We start from the raw sequence: 24,014 nt of genomic DNA, 5'->3' as shown, positions 1-24,014 counted from the left end.
ATTGCAACCTCACTATCAGGATGGTCTATCTTCCCTATTATGGTGATATCTTTTAAAGATACATTTGTCCCAAACCATGATCTTTTGAGTGACTATCGGCCTTCCTCCAGCTAACTAAAATTCACAGTGCCCTGTAAAACTACAGGATAACTTTGAAGAACATCAGAGTCTGAAAGCAGAATCTATTTTTATTTACCCTCCAGGCCATGCCCTTTTGTGTTAAGAACCACTGAGGTACCTTAAAGTACAGTAACCGACATTAATGATGCAGATAGATGAAGATAATGGTTCTCATGGGCAAAGTGCAAGGGAAAAGTAACTTGGAACAAAATGGGAAGGTTTTGAAATGCTATGCATAGAGAATGGTGTGTATAAATCCCAAACTACTATTAGATTATCAAGCCATATCAGACTATCCAAACATAAATATTTTCTTTGGAAATGTTTTTAAGTATAAATATACAACTACATTTTTTCTTTGAAATGTGACATTTTATCAGCACGATAGACTGCAGGCTTTCAGTGATTATCTGAGTATGTGGATTCTGCTGCTCCATTTCTCTATGTATCCTTTATTATGTAACAAAGTCTTTAAAAATTAAATTTTATTTTGAAATATTGAATGGCATATAGAGGCTGTAACATCACTGGTCCTGTATCTTATGCATTTTGTATTCTTGTACCTTATTCCACATGCCAAGAAGACCACAAAGTGGAGATCACCTTAGGAGGACATAGATGGAGCCAATTAGAAGAGAAATTTTCACAACCATTTTTGCAAGCTGCAGCTTTTTGAAAATTGCCCAGACCTCATCTGACTTAAGCAGTGTGTTTTGGGATTCACTATGAACATACTGTACTTTTAGTCTGGTAGAAAGTAAACAGAGCTGGGAGTGTCCTTTAGTCAGAGAAGGAAAGTAACAAGTTCAGATACATTGATTTTAGGGTTGCACATTTAATGCAATTAATGCGATTAACACCCCCCCCCTTTTATGAAGCAGCATTAGGCTTTTTTTAATCGCCGGCCACGGCAGTAAAAGCTCCGACGTTCACAGAACTAATACCACCGTGGCCAGCAATAAAAAAGCCTTTCTGTGGCAGGTCCTCTGAAATGGAATACCAGGATATTTGAGGATACCAATTTACCAGGATATTTGAGGCAATGTAAAGGCAAGATGTCTTTTAAAAAGCAACTAAATACATATTTGTTTGTGAAAGCTTTTTACTAGGTAGTGATGTTTCAGATTTTGACAATCTGTTTTATTGAGATCTTATTAGCCATGTGCTAGTTTTAGTAAGTTAGACAACTTTGGAGGAGTGAGTAGATAATGTTGCACTTATTATTTGTGAATATATGATTACCGTATTTTCACGCATATAACGCGCGCGTTATACGCGTTTTTACCTACCGCGCATACCCCTCGCGCGTTATATGCGTGAGCGCGGTATACAAAAGTTTTAAAACATAGTTCCCACCCCGCCCGACGCCCGATTCACCCCCCCCAGCAGGACCGCTCGCACCCCCACCCCGAACGACCGCTCGCACGCGCTCCCACCCGCACCCGCATCCACGATCGGAGCAAGAGGGAGCCCAAGCCCTCTTGCCCGGCCGACTCCCCGACGTCCGATACATCCTCCCCCCCACCCCGGCAGGACCACTCGCACCCCCACCCCGAAGGACCGCCGACTTCCCGACAATATCGGGCCAGAAGGGAGCCCAAACCCTCCTGGCCACGGCGACCCCCTAACCCCACCCCGCACTACATTACGGGCAGGAGGGATCCCAGGCCCTCCTGCCCTCGACGCAAACCCCCCTCCCTCCAACGACCGCCCCCCCCAAGAACCTCCGACCGCCCCCCCAGCCGACCCGCGACCCCCCTGGCGACCCCCACCCCCCTTCCCCGTACCTTTGGTAGTTGGGCCAGAAGGGAGCCCAAACCCTCCTGGCCACGGCGACCCCCTAACCCCACCCCACACTACATTACGGGCAGGAGGGATCCCAGGCCCTCCTGCCCTCGAAGCAAACCCCCCCCCCCCCCAACGACCGCCCCCCCCAAGAACCTCCGACCGCCCCCCAGCCGACCCGCGATCCCCCTGGCGACCCCCACGACCCCCCCACCTCCCTTCCCCGTACCTTTGGTAGTTGGCCGGACAGACGGGAGCCAAACCCGCCTGTCCGGCAGGCAGCCAACGAAGGAATGAGGCCGGATTGGCCCATCCATCCTAAAGCTCCGCCTACTGGTGGGGCCTAAGGCGCGTGGGCCAATCAGAATAGGCCCTGGAGCCTTAGGTCCCACCTGGGGGCGCGGCCTGAGGCACATGGGCCCAACCCAACCATGTGCCTCAGGCCGCGCCCCCAGGTGGGACCTAAGGCTCCAGGGCCTATTCTGATTGGCCCACGCGCCTTAGGCCCCACCAGTAGGCGGAGCTTTAGGATGGATGGGCCAATCCGGCCTCATTCCTTCGTTGGCTGCCTGCCGGACAGGCGGGTTTGGCTCCCGTCTGTCCGGCCAACTACCAAAGGTACGGGGAAGGGGGGTGGGGGGGTCATGGGGGTCGCCAGGGGGGTCGCGGGTCGGCTGGGGGAGCGGTCGGAGGTTCTTGGGGTGGGCGGTCGTTGTGGGGGAGGGGGGTTTGCGTCGAGGGCAGGAGGGCCTGGGATCCCTCCTGCCCGTAATGTAGTGTGGGGTGGGGTTAGGGGGTCGCCGTGGCCAGGAGGGTTTGGGCTCCCTTCTGGCCCAACTACCAAAGGTACGGGGAAGGGGGGTGGAGGGGTCGTGGGGGTCGCCAGGGGGGTCGCGGGTCGGCTGGGGGGGCGGTCGGAGGTTCTTGGGGGGGGGGCGGTCGTTGGGGGGAGGGGGGTTTGCGTCGAGGGCAGGAGGGCCTGGGATCCCTCCTGCCCGTAATGTAGTGCGGGGTGGGGTTAGGGGGTCGCCGTGGCCAGGAGGATTTGGGCTCCCTCCTGGCCCGATATTGTTGGGGAGTCGGCGGTCCTTCGGGGGGAGGGATGTATCGGACGTCGGGGGGGGGCATCAGGCTTTCAGGATGGGGACAGACCTTCAAGGGGGGACAGTGCACGGAAGTCAGGGGGGGTGAACGGAGAGTCGGAAAGTCAGGGCGGGCGAAAGGAGCGTCGGGCAGCATGCGCGGTATACCCGTGAGCGCGGTATACCAAAGTTTTTGTACATATCATCGTGATTTCTGCGCGCTATACCCGTGTGCGCGTTTTATACGGGTGCGCGTTATTTGCGTGAAAATACGGTATGTATGTTTACTTTGTAAACCACTTAGGTCTTAGGCGGTGTAAGTTAATGCATTCCTCTACCTCTTTGATCTACCTCCCGCCCACCGCCACAAAATTGGCCAGGTATCTCTCTTGAGTCCCTTCATTCCTCCCTCTGAACTTCCATATATTGCAGGCAGTGCCAGTGATTAAGGTAGAGCACTATTGACTGGCCAGCTGGCTCGAGACTCTCTCTCTCTCTAACATGTCCTGCCTACGTGGGACCAAGAAGCAACATCAACTGTTGCATCTTGTTCTTGTGTAGCTGGGACATGCTACAGAGCAGTGGTCTCAAACTCAAACCCTTTGCAGGGTCACATTTTGGATTTGTAGATACTTGGAGGGCCTAAAAAAAAAAATAGTTAATGTCTTATTAAAGAAATGACAGTTTTGCCTGAGGTAAAACTCTTTATAGTTTATAAATCTTTCCTTTTGGCTAAGTCTTATTAATAATATTGTAATTTATAGCTAAAGAGATATATGATCAAGAAACTATTATTTTACTTTTGTAATTAAGATAAACATACCGAGGGCCTCAAAATAGTACCTGGTGGGCCGCATTTGGTCCCCGGGACGTGAGTTTGAGACCACTGCTATAGAGAGACAGACTCTGGAGCCGGTCAGCCGTGTTCTGCCTTAAATGTCAGAGGGAGAGAGTCACCAGATCGCAGGAGGAGGAAGAGAAGAAGAGAGATACCAGATTACGGTGGGGGAAGGATTTGTCAAAAAAGAGGGAGAGAGATTGTGCACTCGGGGGCTGGGGAGAGGGATCAGGAGCACAGGAGAGGGATAGAGAGAAAGAGGTGCGCATGAGGAGGGGGTGATGTTTGAGAGGGCCAAATGCTGGAAATAAAGGACAGAAAAAACAAGCGAGATGGTGATGGGGAAGGAAAGATAGAAATGGTCATCATGGTGTGGTGGAGAGGAAGAGAGGGTGCCCATGGAAGGGGGAATGAGAGGGGAGAGAGGAGACGATGGTGCCCATGAATGGAGAGAAAGGAAGGGAAGAGAGAGACGCTAGACAGATTTGAAAAGGATGAAGAAAATGGAAGAACAGTTTATTGTGAAAGATAGGGCAGGAAATGAAGAGGAGAAAAAAAAAAAAAAAAGAGTGAATAGACAGGAGGCCCTGGAAATAGAGTTCAAAGCATAAGACAACAGAACCAGAGATGCAGAACAAAATGATTAGAAAGATAAAATCATCAAACAAGGGTATGATAAATTATTTTATTTTTAGTTTAGTAAGGCAGGTAAATGGGATTTGATATTCCACCTTTCTTTGGGACAATTAAATTGAAATTTGTCAGTTTTGAGAATTTATATCTGCTATCTATATATTGCGCTATACAGGAGGAAGTGTGAGGGAGTGCTTTATGTGATTAATTGTGCAATTAAAATTTTTAAGTGCAATTAAGATTAAAATATTTAATTGACGTACAGTCCTAATTGATTTGACAATGTTTTGCATGAGATGTACCACAAAAAAAAGAATGTGGCAATCTCTGCAAGTACTTACTCCTAAAACAATTTTCAAAGCAACAGTATGCTCATACTTAATCTCTAAAAAAACTGGTGTAAAATACATCTGTGGATTTTGCATCTTTGTGGGTAATTTGAAAACTACCCTATTTGAAAGTAAAATAAACATTCTTCCTTTAGTTGCACAGTAACTGGTTGAACTGCTGTTTGAAGTGTTTTTGTGTATGTAATCCACAACTCATCCAAGCTTGTGGAAGCAACTCATCCATGCTTTTTGTAAACTGTCTCATCTCTGCAGTATTCCTTCATTTGAAGCTGTTTGCTTTGGCTGAAGCTTACATGTTTGTTAATGCTTGTACTGGAACATAAGAGTTGAACAGCTTTCAGCACTTACCTTCATCTGCACAGCATTGGTAATGTAAGTGAAATAATGGGGAGCAAAGTCAAGGAAGGACTGCACCTCCAGGCGGGGCATCTGCTTCAGAATGAACCTGTCATCTGGAAAAAGGATTAGGTGCATATCATTACATGGGTGGATAATATTTAAAAAAGTATTGTGAACAATCCTGCAATGTGATTTCCCAGTGTCAAATCTTCAACAGAAATCCTGAGATGTATGTCTAGACACGAGAAGTCTAATTTTCAAACGTATTCGAATAAGTAAAACTAGATACTGTAATTTATCTAGAACTGAAAGGTTAAGGCGGAATAGAAGTCAATAAATGTAATGTAAGTTACTTACTTGTAGCATGTGCTCTTTGTGGACCAGAGGAACCAGAAGGAATAGAGAATGACACAGGGACAAATTTTTACCCGTCCCTGTGGGAACTAGTTTTCCCATCCGTTCTTTTCCTGTCCCTGCCCCCATGCCTGCAAACTCTGTCTTTATCTGCACAAGCCTCAAACACTTTAAAATCATAAGTGTTCATGGCTTACAGGAATGGGGCAGGGACAGTGGCAAAACATAAGAATTGCCTTTGCTGGATCAGACCATCATGCCCAGCAGTCTGCTCACTTGGTGGCCCCCAGGTCAAAGACCAGTGCTCTAAATGAGTCCAGCCTCACCTACGTACGTTCCAGTTTAGCAGGAATTTGTCCAACTTTGTCTCGAATCCCTGGAGGGTGTTTTCCCCTTTAACAGACTCCAGAAGAGCGTTCCAGTTTTCTACCACTCTCTGGGTGAAGAAGAACTTCTTTACGTTTATACAGAATCTATCCCCTTTCAACTTTAGAGAGTGCTCTCTCGTTCTCCCTACCTTGGAGAGGGTGAACAATCTGTCTTTATCTGCTAAGTCTATTCCCTTCAGCATTCTGAATGTTTCAATCATGCTCCCTTCTCAGTCTCCTCTTTTCAAGGGGACGGGGAAATTGAGTTATTGCGGGGATGGGGAAAATTTGTCCCTGTGTCATCCTCTATAATAAAACCTTAAGCGCACATGCGCACTTAGGACAGCATGTTCCTTGACAGTGTGATGTGTCCCTCCGTGCCGAATTCTATTTCAGGCACATGGGGCTTGTGGCACGTGGCGCAATTTCAGTGGCAGTGGCGGTTTGGCTCTGAGCGCTCTTCTGCCTGTGTGGTGTGTGTCGGCATTTGCACCTGAGCAAGGGATCCAGTGGTTAATCGGGTCTTGATGGACCCGGCGGTCATTGAGTATCTGCTGTCTATATTTTGCACTATATTTGTCTATTTTTCTATAGTTACTGAGGTGACATTGCATATTTTAGTCATCTGCCTTGACATCTTTGAAACCCCCCCCAATATAAATGATAATTAACATTTTCTCTGTGTGTAGTGTGTGTTGCAGTTTTTTTAAAATTTTATGCTTACCATTATGAATTAATAAGATATTATGTGTACATGAAAAATTAATGGAAGAAATTAGAGGCGGGGTTAGGGTGGGATTGGGGCAGGGCTAGGGTGGAATTGGAGGCAGGACTGACAATTAATAGATGTCCCCTTTTGAAAAAAAATATGGTCTAAGAATTTAATTGAACACTTGCATGGGTATGCCAAAAGAAATGTTGCTCCAAGTACTAATGTTTCTGTCCTCATTGCTAAGAACAACTTTCTCCGTTCCTGTGTAGTTCTTGTTACATCAGGGAAAATCCAAATTTTCTTTCCATGAAACAACATCTGGGAATTACGAAAAAACAGTCTCTTTACTGAGTTCAAATCTTGTTCAAAAACAAAGGAAACCAATAAAGTGGCTCTCTCTGTTTGCACATCCACCGAGGATTCCAAAATCTCTGTAATATTTAATGGCTCTACGGCTTCCAAGCCTTCACCTTCTATAGAGAACAATTGGTACTTTTTTTGAGGTAAATAATATATACGATTAATTGGTGGTATATGTTCAGGAGAAAATTTTAACACATCTATTAAATATTTCTTAAGCATTTCATGAGGAGAGATTCCAAGGGATTTTGAAAAATTCAAATAGCGTAAATTTAATCTTCTATTGTAATTCTCTATTTGTTCAATTTTTCTATTTAAAATAATTCTTTCTTTCAGAATCCCCTATGTTACGTGCTGTAATTTGTCTGTTTTTTCTTTAAGTATCTTAGTTTCTGTAGAAAACTCTTCTTTAGTATCTTTTAATGACTTCCCCAGATTGTCCATACAAGAGTTTTCAATTCCTGGGAAGATCCTGTAACCGTTAAGTTTAATCTCTCGAGAGCGTCCCATATGCTCTCAAGAGTTACCACAGCAGGTCTTCTAAGTCCAAGTTCAGCTGCATCAGCTCCCTGGTCTCTCTGCTCTTGTTCTCTCTCGGCTACTGCCCCTTCAAACAGGGTCTCCCTTGACATTCCTTCCGTACAAGGGTCACCTGACAGAGCCGCAGGAAGAGCAGGACGCGGTGGTGGGACAGTCGCTGGAGGGGAGAGAGATATCTCCAACCCGAAATTGCCGATAGCTCTAACTGCCGATGAAAGCCCAGGACTTTCAGAACACGTCGGACCGCTGGCAGGTGCTGCATACTCTAGGATCGATCATTGGTTCGGGGTGGTAGTCCTCATTGGTAAGGGGTCCAAACGAGTTACATCTTTCCTCTTAGAATGAGGCATCTGGCAAAACGAGCTGAAAACTACCCGAAAGAAAAACTGTAAGTCGTAGTGGCCAATCCATGTCATAAGTATCTGGCAAAAATTCAAATAGTAGTAACATTCCATACTACTGATCCAGGGAAAGCAGTGGTATCCTCCCCCATGTGTGTCTCAATAAAAGGAAATAAAAATTTCCTCCAGGAACTTGTCCAAATCTTTTTTTAAATCAGCTATGTTAACTGTTCTTACCACATCCTCTAGGTATACATTTCAGAGGTTAAATATTTTCTGAGTGAAAAAATATTTCTTCGTATTGATTTTAAAAGTATTTCCTTGTAACTTCATCAAGTGTCCCACAGTCTTTATAATTTTTGATGGAGTAAAACATCAATCCAATTGTACCCATTCTACACCACTCAGGATTTTGTAGACTTCAATCATATAAGAACATAAGAACTGCCATCTCCGGATCAGAACTTCAGTCCATCAAGTCCGGTGATCCGCACACGTGGAGGCCCAGCCAGGTGTGCACCTGGCGTAATTTTATTCACCCATATCCCTCTATGCTTCTCATAAGGAGATGTGCATCTAGTTTGATTTTAAATCCTAGAACGGTGGATTCCACAATTACCTCCTCTGGGAGAGCATTCCAGGTGTCCACCACCCGCTGCGCAAAGCAGAACTTCCTGATATTCGTCCTGGACTTGTCCCCTCTTAGCTTCAGTCCATGTCTTCTTGTCCGTGTCACATTAGACATTGTAAATAATTTTTTTTCCTGCTCTATTTTTTTGATTCCCTTAAGTATTTTGAAAGTCTCGATCATATCCCCTCGCAGTCTCCTCTTCTCATTGGAGAACAATCCCAGTCTCTTAAGTCGTTCCTTGTATTCCAAGTTCTCCATACCTTTCACGAGCTTTGTTGCTCATCTCTGCACCCTCTCCAGCAGTTTTATATGCTTCTTTAGGTTGGGAGACCAATGTTGGACACAGTATTCCAAGTGTAGTCTCAACATCGCTCTATAAAGCGGCATTATAACTTTCTCCGATCTACTCGTGATTCCTTTCTTTATCATGCCTAACATTCTATTTGCTTTCTTTGCCGCGCATTGTGCCGACGGCTTCAAAGTCCTATCTATCAGTACACCCAGGTCCTTTTCTTACCCAGAGTTGCACCTGACATTCTATACTCGTGTTCCTTGTTCTTTATGCCTAAATGCATTACTTTGCATTTTTCTACATTAAACTTCATCTGCCATTTCACCGCCCATTTCTCTAACTGACACAAGTCACTCTGGAGTTCCTCGCTATCCTTCTGTGATCTGATTGCCCGGCATAGCTTTGTGTCATCTGCAAACTTGATGATCTCACTGGATGTTTCTTCTTCTAGGTCATTGATGAAAATATTAAATAAGATGAGCCCAAGTACTGAGCCCTGGGGCACACCACTAGTCACTTTCTCCCAGTCTGAGAATTTCCCATTTATGCCCTTCTCCAGCCAATTGCCTATCCATCTTAGTATATCTCCCTCTATTCCATGGCTTTGCAGTTTCCTGAGAAGTCTCTCATGTGGAACCTTGTCGAACGCTTTCTGGAAGTACAAATATATTATGTCCACCGGTTCTCCACTATCAATTTGTTTGTTCACGGTCTCAAAAAATTGAAGTAAATTCGTCAAACATGATTTCCCTTTCCTGAAGCCATGTTGACTGGCTCTCATATCTCCCCTCTGCTGTCTCTTTTCCAAACTGAAGAGCCCTAATCTCTTTAGTCTTTCCTCATACAACAAGAGTTCCATCCCTTTTATCAACTTGGTTACTCTTCTTTGATTTTGATGTGTCATCGTTCAGAATTCTGGTACAATCCCTCATACTGAGCCAACTTGATTACGGTACTGTATCATCGCCTACTTGGCAATTTCCCTAAAGAATACACGGCGACTACAATTAGTGCAAAATACAGCGATCAGACTGATCCTTGGGTTGAAGAAGTTCGACCATGTTACACCTTCCTAACAACTTCTGCATTGGCTGCCGATGGAGGCACATGTGAAGTTCAAGTTTGGTTGTTTCTGTTACAAGGTACTATTCGGTCTAGCCCCTAAATACATAACTGACCTTTTCTCTTTCTCAGCCAACAGACATAAGAGAAGTTCACACTCAAATTTTGTCTCCCCTCCGGTTAAAGGATGTAAATTCAAAAGACATCATCAACATCTCCTCTCACATCAGGCAGCATTATGGGATAAAGATCTAGAACAATTGCTTACGTCTACTACTTATGGGGAATTTAGGAAACGAACATATCTGTTCCTAAAGTAATTAGGCAATTAACCTCATCCCACAATAACTGATCCCTACAGTTATTAATCACTAGTTTCTAACTTTGCTAATTCCACTCAATTTGTAGCATCTTTCAATCAATGTTAATCGGCAGAACATTGTTAAATCCATTCAAACTGTAATATCATCTAATTATTGTAAACCACATAGAACTTCACGGTCCTGCGGTATATAAACTGTTATATTATTATTATTATTATTCTTTGAACCTTTTCTAGTTTTGCTATATCTTTTTTGAGATAAGGTGACCAGAATTGAACGCAATACTCAAGGTGAGGTTGCACCATGGAGCGACACAGAAGCATTATAACATTCTTAGTCTTGTTTACCATCCCTTTTCTAATAATTCTTAGCATCTTGCTTGCTTTTTCGGCCACCATTGCATATTGGGTAGAAGGTTTCAGTGTATTGTCTACAATGACACCTAGATCTTTTTCTTGGGCACTGACCCCCAAAGGTGAACCCTAGCATCTGGTAACTATGATTTGGGTTATTCTTCCCAATGTGCATCACTTACATTTGCCCACATTAAATTTCACTTGCCATTTTGACACCCAGTCTTCCAAATTTCCTAAGACCTGCCTGCAATTTTTCACAGGCGTGTGATATGGGTGAAGGTACTGCAAACACTAGTTATTTGTATCCACTCTGGATAGGGCCTGACCCACCTGCATTTGCTAGGCGCTTTCTTCTGGAATATGTTGCCAAAAAATACAGCTATAGCAAAATCAGAAATAGAAGGTCCACTTAGGTCACCAAGCAACAAAAAAAGGGGTAAAGGAGAAAGATAGTAAAGAGGAATTAAACTTCAAAATGGCTGAAAACATAACAGTTTTATAGGGTATGTAAGCTCTCATACACAACAGAGATGAAAATATTTTTGCCTCTGATTTGGTTGAGTCACATAATTTTTCTCTAAAGGAGATACCACAAACTCTGGATATTTCTACATAGTTCTCAAAAAACAAACAAATTAAACCTTAGGAGGTGAAAAATTGAATTGGAAAGATTCTCCTCCTTTGGATGTTTAGTTATTTCAGAGTCTTCAGAAGAAGATAATTCCAGCAGATATACATTTTTGGTATCATTTGTATTTTATCAAAGAGTCAATATTAAGACCAAATTAAAGAGCTGGTGATACTAATTTGAGGGGTATATAGGTCCAGATGTTTCTAGGTAACTTAAAGGAAGCAGTTATCTCCTTCTGAGACACTTTTCAGTTCAGATTTCTTTGCAGGCATATTCTTTCTTTTCAAGACGTTTTTTTCCCCCTCTCAAAAGAAAGGGAGCTATTATTTGTTAGGGTATTTTAGATCTTTATTTAAAGCAATAATTTCACTCCATTTTCTTTGTTTTATTGGTTTTCAGCTTCTTATGACTCCCACACACCAGATATCCACATCTCCAATGGTACCTGGCATTCCTCCCTCTGGTCAGATCACTACAATTATACCTTCAACATCAATTGGGCACAAAGTAACAACTAACCCGAACCCCAAAAAACCTCCTTCACAACTCGCCAAAAAATCAAACCAACCATATTCTGGGACAAAATAGACCCCGCAATAGGCTCCACAGATCCCAAAGAATTTATATGCCACTGGCGAAACAACACTGAATGATCTAGCCCCATTAAAACCCAAAATCAGAATTTGCAGTCCATCTGACAAATGGTTCGACAACGAACTTCTACAACTAATAAGGCACTGCAGACAACTTGAAAGAGCCTGGAAAAAGCAGAACCATTAACAAACCAAAGTCGAGTGTAGAAAACTAATCAAACAGAACAAGATCAAACTTAATGAAAAACGGAAAGCCTACCACTCCAAACTAGTTGGCACTGAAGCCCCAGACACTAAAATGCTCTTCAAACTAGTAAAAAACCTCACTGACACCAAACCTCTCTTAGCCACTCAAGGAAACCACCCACCAACAGCCTCCCAGCTAGCTGACCACTACAAAAGCAAGATCACCACAATCAGATCCACCTTCAATAACTCACCAGCCTACCTCGACGAGATTATAACAAAACCTACATCAGAAGAACCCATAGCAGCCGACAGGACCTGGACCTCCTTCCCTCTAGTTCAATGGTCTGATATGGTTGTCTATACAAAAAATACAGCAAAGCATCATGTGACTTGAACAACTGTCCCTCATATCTCCTAACAAATGCTACCCCTAAATTCAGAGCCAACCTCATGCAATGGATTCAATTCACACTCACGGAAGGTCAATTCCAACTTGAACTAGGTGAGATTATAATCACCCCTCTATTGAAAGATCTCAAAAGGCCTAATAGATACCCCCTCTAACTACAGACCCATTGCCTCAATCCCACTATACGCTAAATTAATAGATGCACAATACCTCACCAACTACCTAGAAGACCATAACATACTTCACCCCTCTCAATCAGGATTCAGATCCAGCTATAGTACAGAGACATTACTAGCAACACTACTAGACACAGCAGACAGCACCTTAGTAAAGGAGGAAAAATGTTGCTAATTCAACTCGATCTCTCAGCGGCATTCGACCTGGTAGACCACACCATATTACTCCAGATACTAGACACCATAGGGATCTCAGAAGCAGTATATAACTGGTTCCAAGGATTCTTAAAATCAAGAACCTACAGAGTCAAGTCAAACGACCACAAATCGGAACCCTGGTCCAACCCCTGTGGAGTCCCACAAGGATCACCACTATCGCCTATGCTCTTCAACTTCTTCGTATCCTCCCTTGGCTTCACTCTAGATATCCTAAACGCAACATCTAACAGCTACGCAGACGATATAACCATACTCCTCCCCTTCGACACCCAAGACCCCACCTCTTTAGACAACCTAAAAATAACACTAGAAGTAGTAGAAGAATGGATGCTAGAACACAAACTGAAACTGAATTCGGACAAAACAAAATTCCTACTACTCGAAAAAGACAAAACCCCATCCATAACAGAATTAGCAATAAATGTCACCAAATACCCCATACAGCCCTCTCTCAAACTCCTTGGAGTATCGATAGATAGATGCTGCACAATGCAGATACAAATCAACAAAACCACTCAAAAAGCATTTTTCATCATGCGAAACCTTCGAAAAATAAGAAAATTCATTGAAAAAGACCACTTCAGGATCATAGTCTAATCCCTTGTCCTAGGACTAGTGGACTATTGCAATATCCTCTACCTTCCATGCCCCACAAACTTGATAAACCAACTGCAGACCATTCAAAACACAGCCCTCAGGCTGATCTATTCACTTGGAAAATTTGACCATATCACTAATGCCTACCTTGACTCACACTGGCTACCAAAACGAGCTCGAATCCAATTCAAATTTTATTGTCTACTATACAAAGCAATAAACGGATCTGCACCCACCTACCTCAACAACCGTCTAAATTTCAACTGCACATCCAGAATAAGAAGAACCCAGATCCTATTCTCCTACCCACCGCTCAAGGGAACTGAGCAAAACTCAACGACGACCTCCTAGCGACGCAGGCAGCGAAACTGGACCCCTATATCTCCAACTTGTTGTCAACTACAAGTGACTTTAAATCATTCCAAAAAGAAATCAAAACCCTACTATTCAAAAAAACTATACAACCTCCCCACCATCCCTAACAAGTAACCAACCCTAAACTCTTCTTCCCTACTAGTATTCCTCAATTCTCCTCCCTTCCCCAGCCTCTCCCCTCTGCCTCCTCTATTTACCTCCTCCATTCTCCTCCCTTCCCCAACCCCTCCCCTCTGCCTCCTCTATTTAACCTCCCCTAAACTGTAATCCCCCTGCATCTACTATGTAAGCATCCCCTAAATTGTAATTCCCTACATCTACTGTGTAAGCGTCCCCCAAATTGTAACTTCCTGGAAAAGCCCAGCTATCTTATACTATAACCCGCTTAGAACTGTAAGCATCCCCTAAATTGTAACTTCCTGGAAATGTCCAGGTATCTTATACTGTAATCCACTTAGAACTGCAAGGTACAGGCGGAATATAAGTCACTAATGTAATGCAATGTAATGAATTGGATCTCCCCCTAATTTGGACAATTTAAACTGTATATTTCCTATTTATGGACTGATTAGTCTATTTTCTTGTTTATTCTTTTGAATTTCTTTTCTAAGTATTGTACCTTGAATTTTTAAATGCAAATGAAAAATGAAAAAAAAAATTTTCTCTATTTCTGTGATGAGAAGTGTGCCAGAAAACAAGAACTGAGAAATCCCCACACAACACACAGTGCTAGAAATATGGCATTTGCATTGTGAAACTCTAAAAGCTTCTAAAAATTGGTCCAAGCTATAAATGCTTTTTACCCATGCTGTTATCCATTTGACAATGGACTTTTAATTCTGTTTGTCCTCTGAAAGATTAGTTCTATCCTGCATAAATTAGCAATCTGAAAATTATCTACCCTGTGTGCAAATGAAAATATGTTATGTTGTGGGACTAAACAATTTCTAGGTGGTATGAATTTGTCACTATTAATTCCATCTGTATTAGAACCACTGACTTGAGGTGAAAAGCTCTTTCACTCATTCGATTCTATGAATTACCCAGTGTCCCAAAGGAAGAACAAAACATTTTTAAGTTCTAAGCAAAATGACAAAGTAATATAAAATTGTCAAAGAAAACAAAGAAAAAAACCCAAACACCCTATGAAGGTAATAAGTCAGATGCCACTAGCCTTACAGGGAATAATTCCAGAAGAAGGAGGGTCACCTATGGTAGATCATTGGTCTGTATATTATTACTGTGCTGTTAACAAAATTGTAAGCTTTATGTTGAATTGTATTTGTTGTTCACTGCCTTGGATAAATCTTTTCATAAAGATGGTTCATAAAGCCCAATAAATCAATCATGCAGGCACATCTTAGTCAGACACAGAGTCTATGGGCTCCTTTTACAAAGGTGCGCTAGCGGTTTTAGCTCATGCTAAAATGCCGCACGTGCTAGCCGCTATCGCCTCCTTTTAAGCAGGTGGTAATTTTTCAGCTAGCATGCGCTATAGTGCATGCTAATCCGGTGCTTGCGCTAAAAACGCTAGCGTATCTTTGTAAAAGTAGCCCTATGTTTAGCTGTACCATTATTCCTGCACTCACATTCTCTGTTTTGTGAATGTGAGTGCAGGAATAATGGTAATGGCTTGATAAGGGGTATTCCTGGATAGAGCTAGGGCAAAACATAGACTCTATGTTCAAGTAAGATCCCCTTACCGTTATTCAAAAAAAGCACAGATGAGTATCTTTTAAATGATATTTAAAACATAAATTGGTATGAAGATTTAAATGAAATTAAGATAAAATCTAGGCTTAAAAATTTGACCGATGAAGAGTTTGGTGTGTTAGAATGCATATGTAAAACTTGATGTATGCAGCGGTACCAGCTGAGGTCTAAATTAATTAATTTAGAGCAGGGGTGTCCAACCTGCGGTCCAAGGGCCGCATGTGGCCCCATGAAGTATTTTGTGTGGCCCCGGTCGAGGGCGATACAGTGTTTTCCTCTGTTGCCCCCGGGTGTTTACCGTCTTGCCGGCTCTCTCCTCTGTCTTGCTACAGCATTTGTGCGGCCCCAGAAACATTTTTTTCAGCCAATGCGGCCCAGGGAAGCCAAAAGGTTGGACACCCCTGATTTAGAGCATTGTGCTGGATTATTTTTCACCTCTGTCATCATGTGCAATTGCTGCAGAAACATACATTACCTTCTGTTGCATAGAAAGCTGCTCCTGACTTGCCCCCACGAGCTTGCCAAGGCACACAGTGTGCAAGGGAACGGATGAAGTTCTCCTCATTACTACCCAAAATCACCTCTCGCATATGGTGGAACTCTCCCGCATAATAAATGCGGCAGTAGAATTTGGCATTGGCATCAGAAAACTCTGAAAGGAAATACCAAGATGAACATGAACCCTAATACTGTGAGAAAACACCAAATTTCCACTGGGTACACCATTCAGTGTTATAGTAGTGATAAATAGTAGTAGTAGTGGTCAAGTGATACTAATTGACCACTTCCAAGCACTAAAATTGCATTAAACCACTGGGAAGTGGAGAAAAGCCAGGGCAGTTTATGCATATTAGGTCTGATATGAGGGTAGAGAGGTTCAAGCTACTTTTCTGCTCCCTTCCCAATGACTAGAGTCCTATAAATTATTTGAACTTCACTAATGTATTAAGAGAATCTGCACTGCTAACAGTCTACAGGATTCCTGACCAGAAGAGCTCAATATTCAAATATGAGGACAGCTGTCCTAACAAACTTGCTGAAGGTCACACAGCACTTGGTAGAGGTGGGTTTGGAAATTGAGTCTTTATAAGAAATGGAATTTAGAATAGTGATTACAGCAGTGGGCTGAGAACTAAGGATGCCAGGGCTCAAAAGCCACTGATGCTTCCTGTGACCCAAGTCATTTAACTCTATTGCTTCAAGTACAAACTGAATTGGTAAGTCCTTTAGAGAAAAAGAAATACCTACAGCATCTAAATATAACTCACTCTGAACTACTTCAGAAAAAGAAGTGAACAAAATCAAAAGTTATCATATCAGCAGTCTGCATTTTGAATAAATATTTATACTGTCAGAACAAAAAATAATTCTGGCTTTCAAACTGAATTTGTTCTTTTTTAATTTTTTTTACAAATAAATAGGATTGACATAGCCAGTTATCTAATTCACTTCAACTTAGCCAGATAAAATAGCTCATTTAAAAATTTGAGGCTCATTATCCTGCAAGCATATAGATAGTGTACTCTCTCCCTAACTCATTTATTAACTGACAGATTACTGTAAATACCTTTTAATAAGCATTTTTCAAAATACAACCAAATGAAAGGGACCTGTATAGTCAGCCAGTTTTAAATCTTAATTGCTCTCAGAATTTGGTTTTTAAATTTAATTGTCTTTTCCAAATGAGTCTAAATCAGATACTCAGGTTATTTTCTTGGTCAAGTACGCTTACATTCTAACCTGTAGTTGAGGCAGTGGAGGTTGGTTTGCCCAAGGTCAGAAGAAGCATCAGTGAGAGATGCAGAATTTGAATTCTGGCTTCCCTGATTTGCTTCTTGCTATTTTAACCATTAAACTTGCTCCTCTTACTGATTGATGTAATAAGGCACTTCCATTCTGAGTCAACAGCAGTGGTACATTTATGCTAAGAGATAAGGAGCCAGTTCCACTGACTGCTCTGAAGCTAACACTCCACAACAGAAGCCACATTCAGGAAAGGGAAGTGGGAAATCTTGTTAGGTTTTAAAACCAAATGCCAGTCTGACAGTTACTATTGGCGAGATTAGATGACAATCACTAAATTTTATTTTGAATGAGTTCCTTCAACACCAAATATGCTACAACGGTTAGGAAATTATACATATAAAACCCACAACACAATCACACAGAACTGTAGGGGGGAGGGAAGGTCATTTTCCTATAGTCTACCAATTTATAATGCAAGGCAAACACACAATAAAAACTATGAGGAAATCAGGAGTGTCTCCCCATGAGAAAAGACATAAAACTGTAATGCAAACACAAAACTGTAATTAAAAACATTAAACCAGCTTTTTCCTACTCACGAAGCTCCACATGGGGGTTAGCTACTTGTTTCTTCTGTTTATCTCCTCCATCTGCATCATCTGCAAGGTGAACATAAGATGTGCCACAATGGGTCAGTTCAAAGGTCACAGAACCCAGTTTCCTACCGCCAACAATGACCAATCTAAGTTAAAAGTTCCTGATGGAATCCTGAAAGTACAAGTAGATCTACCGTATTCCTTGCTGCTCAGTCCCAGCAATAAGCAGCTGCTTTCCTAAGTTTACATGGCTAGTATGAACTTATCCTTCAGGGAATTGTCTAAATTCAGGGATGCCAACTGCCACATCCAGCACGAAAATCTATAATTTAATTTTGCACTGATTAAAAAAATGCTTTTTCCCAATCTTAGCCTAACTCAAAGCAATGTGCAAACATAAATTAGAAGTGCTTTTTTTAACTGGTGAGCAGCAGGAGATGGGTAAGCTTAATTTGTGCTGAAGAGGATAAGTTTTCTTATCTCTAGTGGTTTGCGGCAGCGAACAGCAATTCATACAGTCTGCTTGTGCCAACCCCAGGGCCTTCTTTCTGACATACGTAACTTTCTCCTCCTGCAAAGGCAGTCAGCATCAGAAAGAAGGCTCTGGAGTTGGTGCTTGCTGCTGCCGCCTGCTACAGACAAGAAAACTTCTAAAAGGTACATAGTGGTTTTGGTGGTGAGGGAGACATGCCTGATTGCTATCTCGAGAGGAAACAGGAGGAAGATATGTTCGTTTGGCAGCACTATAGAAATGATAACAGCAGTAGCAGTGGACTATGGGGAAGAGAAGGTAACATAGTAGATGATGGCAGATAAAGACTTGAATGGTCTATCTAGTCTGCCCAACCTGATTCAATCTAAAAATTTGTTGGGGGTTTTTTTTCTTCTTCTTCTTCTTAGCTATTTCTGGGCAAGAATCCAAAGCTCTGCCCGGCACTGTTTTTAGAGTTCAACTACTGAAGTCTCCGTCAAAGCTCACTCCAGTCCATCTACACCAGTGGTCTCAAACTCGCGGCCCGGGGGGCACATGCGGCCTGCCAGGTACTATTTTGAGGCCCTCAGTATGTTTATCATAATCACAAAAGTAAAATAGTTATAGTTATAGTTTATTTAATTTTTGATTAAACGCTTTTTCGTTTCTTCAAAGCGTTGTACAGAATATAAAATAACATTACAGCAAAAAATGTAACATTTAGAACAAACTTTCTATAAACTACATGACTGACTACAGAACGTACTAGGTAATTATGGACTGGCAAGCAATAAACACAAATGGGAAAGGGGGAAAGAAATACAATTGGTAAAGTAAATGGAAGAAACATTTAAGGTAAACACAAAAGGAATTGGGGAAGTGGGCATGAATTAAAAGCAGATATTATTTAATCTCTGAAATGAACCCTTTTTTTTTTTTTTTTTTCAGTTAAAAGCATCATTAAAAAGAAAACATTTTAAGTTGCTTTTAAATTTTTTAAAGTTTTTTTCCATTTTTAAATAAAGCGGAAGAGCGTTCCAGATTGTAGGGGCCGTAACTGAAAAAATTGAGGTACGTCGTGTGCCAATATTTTTTAGGGAAGGAATATTGAGGTTAAATTGAGATATGGACCTTAGGGATCTTGGTGGGTCATATGGAATCAGTAATCTATCTATGAAAGCTGGGGCATTTGACTGCAAAGTTCCGAATGTTAAAAGGGCGATTTTATATGTTACTCTTTGTGAGACTGGCAACCAGTGGGCATTTTGAAGAAGAGGGGTTACATGATCATATTTCTTTCCTCCCGAAATTATCTTAATGGCCGTATTTTGAATCAGCTGCAGACGTTTTAAGTCCTTATGATAAATTCCTTTTAAAAGTGAGTTACAATAATCTAATTTTGATATAACGAGTGAATGTATCAGAATATTGAGGGAACTAATGTCGAGAAGAGGGGCTAATGATCGGATCATTCTCAATTTATAGAAACAGTTTTTAACTAAGGCGCTTATTTGTGGTCGAAATGTTAACTTATTGTCTATGAGAACTCCTAAAATTTTTGTGGTTGTAACTGGTGATAGTGGAATGTTATCAATGACGACTGGAGAAATTAATTGAGCTCCCTCTTTTCCAGGGAATAGGAGAGTATTAGTTTTTGAAATACTCAGTGATAGCTTATTGATGTTTAGCCAGTCGTGAATTTTACTTAGTTTTTGATTAATTGCCTGAATCTCAGAGTGATTGGATGGGTCGATGGGGTGCAGAATTTGGAGATCATCGGCGTAAGCGTACACTGTAAACCCTATTGATTGACAGAGAGTCAGAAGGGGGGCCAAGTAGATGTTAAATAATAAAGGTGATAAAATAGAACCTTGTGGGATTCCAAAATTAGAGTGATAGGGATTTGATTTAGAAGTGTTGAAATGTACTGTATAGGTTCTATCAGAGAAATAAGAACGGAACCATTCCAGGGCATGATCGACTACGCCTATGGAAGCGAGACGTTGTAATAAGAGATAATGATCGATGGTATCGAAAGCTGCAGCAAGATCCAAGGAGATTAGAAGAACGGATTTGTGATGATCAAGATAGTAGTTTATGGATGTAGTGAGACCAAGTAATGAGTACTCTGTAGAGTGGTTGGTACGGAAACCCGTTTGATTGGGGTGGAGTACGTGTGTTTTATCAACAAAGTCCGTCAATTGTTGAAATACAGTTTTTTCAGTTAATTTACAAAGGAATGGAAGATTTGCTATTGGTCGATAGTTAGAACATTTATCAAGATTATTTTTTGGGTCTTTGATGATTGGGGTTATGATAGAGTGTTTCCAGTCTGGTGGGATATTGGCTGTAGATAGACAAGTGTGGATAATTTGAAGAATGTATGATCCAAAAACTGTAAAGTGTCGTTTCAGGAAAAATGGAGGTATGGGCTCTAGGACAGAGCCTTTGGTATTCATACAATGTAAGTTATTTTCAATGGCTTTTAGTGATGGAAGAATAAAATTAGATAGTGTAGCATGATATGTTTGGGTCCCAGATGTGATAACATCATTTTCAGGAGGGCTGAATAGATTAGTGATACTAGATAAGTTATTAGTGATTTTGGATCGAATCAGATTGATTTTTTCTTGGAAATAACTTGCTAAAGTTTGAGCTGTTGGAGATTCTTTGGTTGAAATTGTTTTTTTATTTTTAAAGGTAGTTAATTGCTTAAGAACTTTAAACAAGGCTGATGAGTTTTTGGTATTAGAGATTTTTTTCCAGTAGAATTGTTTCTTAGTTTTGTTAATTGATTGTCGGTAATATTGTGATATTTTTTTGTAGTTGTCTAAGTTTTCCTGAGTGGGTTTGGATCGCCACTTTCGTTCAGCTGATCGTGTTTGTTGTTTTAAAAGGCCTAAAGAAGCGTTAAACCAAGGATTTCTTTGTTTTTTTGAGGAAATTTTCATAGTTATTAAGGGTGCTAATTTATCTAGTAAGGATTTGCATGCCTTGTTCCACATATTAATTTGTTCGGTTGGAGTTTCGGAGTTGAATTTTACTGAATCAATTGTAAATGCAGATGGAACAAGGGAGTGATCTATATGTTAAAAATCTCTTGCAATAATGATTTTAGGGGCTAAATAAACGGCCTTGGGAAATGGCATTGATAAGTTAGTTTGAATCAGATAGTGATCAGACCAGGGGACTGGAAGGGAGATGGGTTGAGAAAAATTTGAACTTAGTTTATTGGGGACAATAATTGCGTCTAAAGTATGACCATGGGTATGAGTTGGGTCGGAATTTAATAATATAAGATTAAGATCGTCTATGTGAGTTAATAAGTCGGATGAAAATAAAACAGTTTCTTGATCATATGTCTCTTTAGCTATAAATTACAATATTATTATTAAGACTTAGCCAAAAGGAAAGATTTATAAACTATAAAGAGTTTTACCTCATGCAAAATTGTCATTTCTTTTATAAGACATTAACTATTTTTTTCTGAGGCCCTACAAGTACCTACAAATCTAAAATGTGGCCCTGCAAAGGGTTTGAGTTTGAGACCACTGATCTACACTCTCCCAGCCCATCCTCCACCAAACGGCCATATACAGATACAGATTGTGCAAGGCTGCCCAGTACTGGCCTTAGTGCTTCAATATTTACTATTATTTTCTGATTCTAGATCCTCTGTGTTCATCCCACGCATTTTTTAACTCCATCACTGTTTTCATCTCCACTACCTCTCTTAGGAGCGCATTCCAGGCATCCACCACCCTCTCAAATTTCCTTACATTGCTCTTGAGTCTACCACCCCTCAAATTATGTCCTCTGGTTTAACCATTTTCCTTTCTCTGGAAAAGATTTTGTTCTACGTTAATACCTTTCAAGTATTTGAACGTCTGTATCATATCTCTCCTGTCCCTCCTTTCCTCTAAAGTATACATATTCAGGGCTTCCAGTCTCTCCTCATACATCTTTTGGCGCAAACCTCCAATCATTTTTGTCACCCTCCTCTGGACCGCTTCAAGCCTTTTTGTGTCCTTCGCCAGATACGGTCTCCAAAACTGAACACAATACTTCAAGTAGGGTCTCACCAATGACCTGTACAGGGGCATCAACACCTTCGTTCTTCTACTGATTATGTCTCTATTTATACAGCCCAGCATCCTTCTGGCAGCAGCCACCAGCTTGTCGCATTATTTTTTTGCCTTTAGATCTTTGGACACTATCACCCCAAGGTCCCTTTCCCCATCTGTGCATATCTACCTCTCCCCTCCCAGCATATACGCCTCCTTCCGATTATTAATCCCCAAATGCATTACTCTGCATTTCTTTGCATTGAATTTTAGTTGCCAGATATTAGACCGGTCCTCTAACTTTGTAGATCCTTATTCATGTTTTCCACTACCTCCTCAGTGTCTACTCTGTTACAAATCTTGGTATCATCAGCAAAAAGGCAAACCTTTCCTTCTAACCCTTCAGTAATGTCATTCACAAACATACTGAACAGGATCGGCCCCCAGCACCGAACCCTGAGGGACTCCACTACTCACCTTTCCTTCCTCCGAGCGACTTCCATTAACCACCACCCTCTGGTGTCTGACCGTCAACCAGTTTCTAATCCAGTTCACCACTTCGGGTCCTAACTTCAGCCCTTCAAGTTTTTTCAAGAGCCTCCTATGAGGAACCGTGTCAAAGGCTTTGCTGAAATCTAAGAAAATTACATCTAGAATATGTCCTCGATCCAGCTCTCTGGTCACCCAATCAAAAGATTTAATCAGGTTCATTTGACAAGATTTACCTTTAGTAAAGCCATTTTGACTCGAATCCTATAACCAATTAGATTCTAGGAAGTTCACTATCCTTTCTTTCAGCAACACTTCCATTATTTTTTTCCAACAACTGAAGTGAGGCTTACCGGCCTGTAGTTTCCCTCTTCAACCCTGTGACCACTTTTGTGAATAGGGACCACATCCGCTCTTCTCCAATCCCCAGGAACCACTCCCGTCTCCAGAGATTTGTTGAACAAGTCTTTAATAGGACCCGCCAAAACCTCTCTGAGTTTCGCTCAGTATTTTGGGATGGATCCTGTCTGGTCCCATCGCTTTGTGCACCTTCAGTTTTTCAATACTTTCCTCTGTGAATGGCGCAGAATCTACTCAATTTTCCCGTGTAACTTTGCCAGAAAATCTCGGTCTTCTCTCGTCATTCCACTCCACAAGAAGATGGAGACAGCAAACTACAGACCAGTGAGTCTAACATCGATAGTGAGCAAACTAATGGAAACTCTAATCAAACACCAATTAGATAAGATCCTGGATGAGGAGAATCTACGGGATCCCCGACAACATGGATTTACTAAGGGGAGATCCTGCCAATCCAACCTGATCAGTTTCTTTGACTGGGTGACAGGGAAGCTGGATATTGGGGAGTCCCTGGACATCGTGTACCTGGACTTTAGCAAAGCATTCGATAGCGTACCACACCGCAGGTTACTGAGCAAGATGAGTTCTATAGGATTAGGTAACACATTGACGAAATGGGTTGGGAGCTGGCTTGGAGGTAGGCTCCAAAGGGTGGTGGTGAACGGCATCCCCTCCGAAATGACGGAGGTGATTAGTGGAGTACCACAGGGCTCAGTCTTGGGCCCAATCCTATTCAACATCTTTATAAGAGACTTGGCAGAAGGGCTTCGAGGTAAAATAACATTATTCGCCGATGACACCAAACTGAGTAATGTAGTGGGCAAATGCACAACAGACGAAGATTCAATGCCCGACAACATGATGCATGACATACTCCTACTGGAGCGATGGTCTAGGAC

At 41.8% G+C, this 24,014-nt stretch overlaps 1 protein-coding gene across 8 annotated transcripts in view; it reads right to left on the bottom strand.

Annotated features, from left to right (window-relative positions):
* The window catches only part of PIKFYVE (phosphoinositide kinase, FYVE-type zinc finger containing), a 936,520-nt gene that overhangs the window by 48,526 nt on the left and 863,980 nt on the right, over positions 1 to 24,014 (bottom strand). For all 8 annotated transcript variants that reach the window (XM_033947121.1, XM_033947126.1, XM_033947127.1 and 5 more), the window contains 3 exons: positions 17,734 to 17,793; positions 15,864 to 16,040; positions 5,157 to 5,260 (listed from right to left, as the gene is read on the bottom strand). In XM_033947121.1, coding sequence (XP_033803012.1) covers positions 5,157 to 5,260; positions 15,864 to 16,040; positions 17,734 to 17,793 — 341 coding nt within the window. The remainder of the gene's footprint in view (positions 1 to 5,156; positions 5,261 to 15,863; positions 16,041 to 17,733; positions 17,794 to 24,014) is intronic.

Source organism: Geotrypetes seraphini, chromosome 5 (assembly GCF_902459505.1).
Source record: "Geotrypetes seraphini chromosome 5, aGeoSer1.1, whole genome shotgun sequence".
Classification (NCBI taxonomy): Eukaryota; Metazoa; Chordata; class Amphibia; order Gymnophiona; family Dermophiidae; genus Geotrypetes; species Geotrypetes seraphini.
The sequence above is the reverse complement of the archived record's forward strand: the minus strand, read 5'-3'. Positions and strand labels throughout refer to the sequence as shown.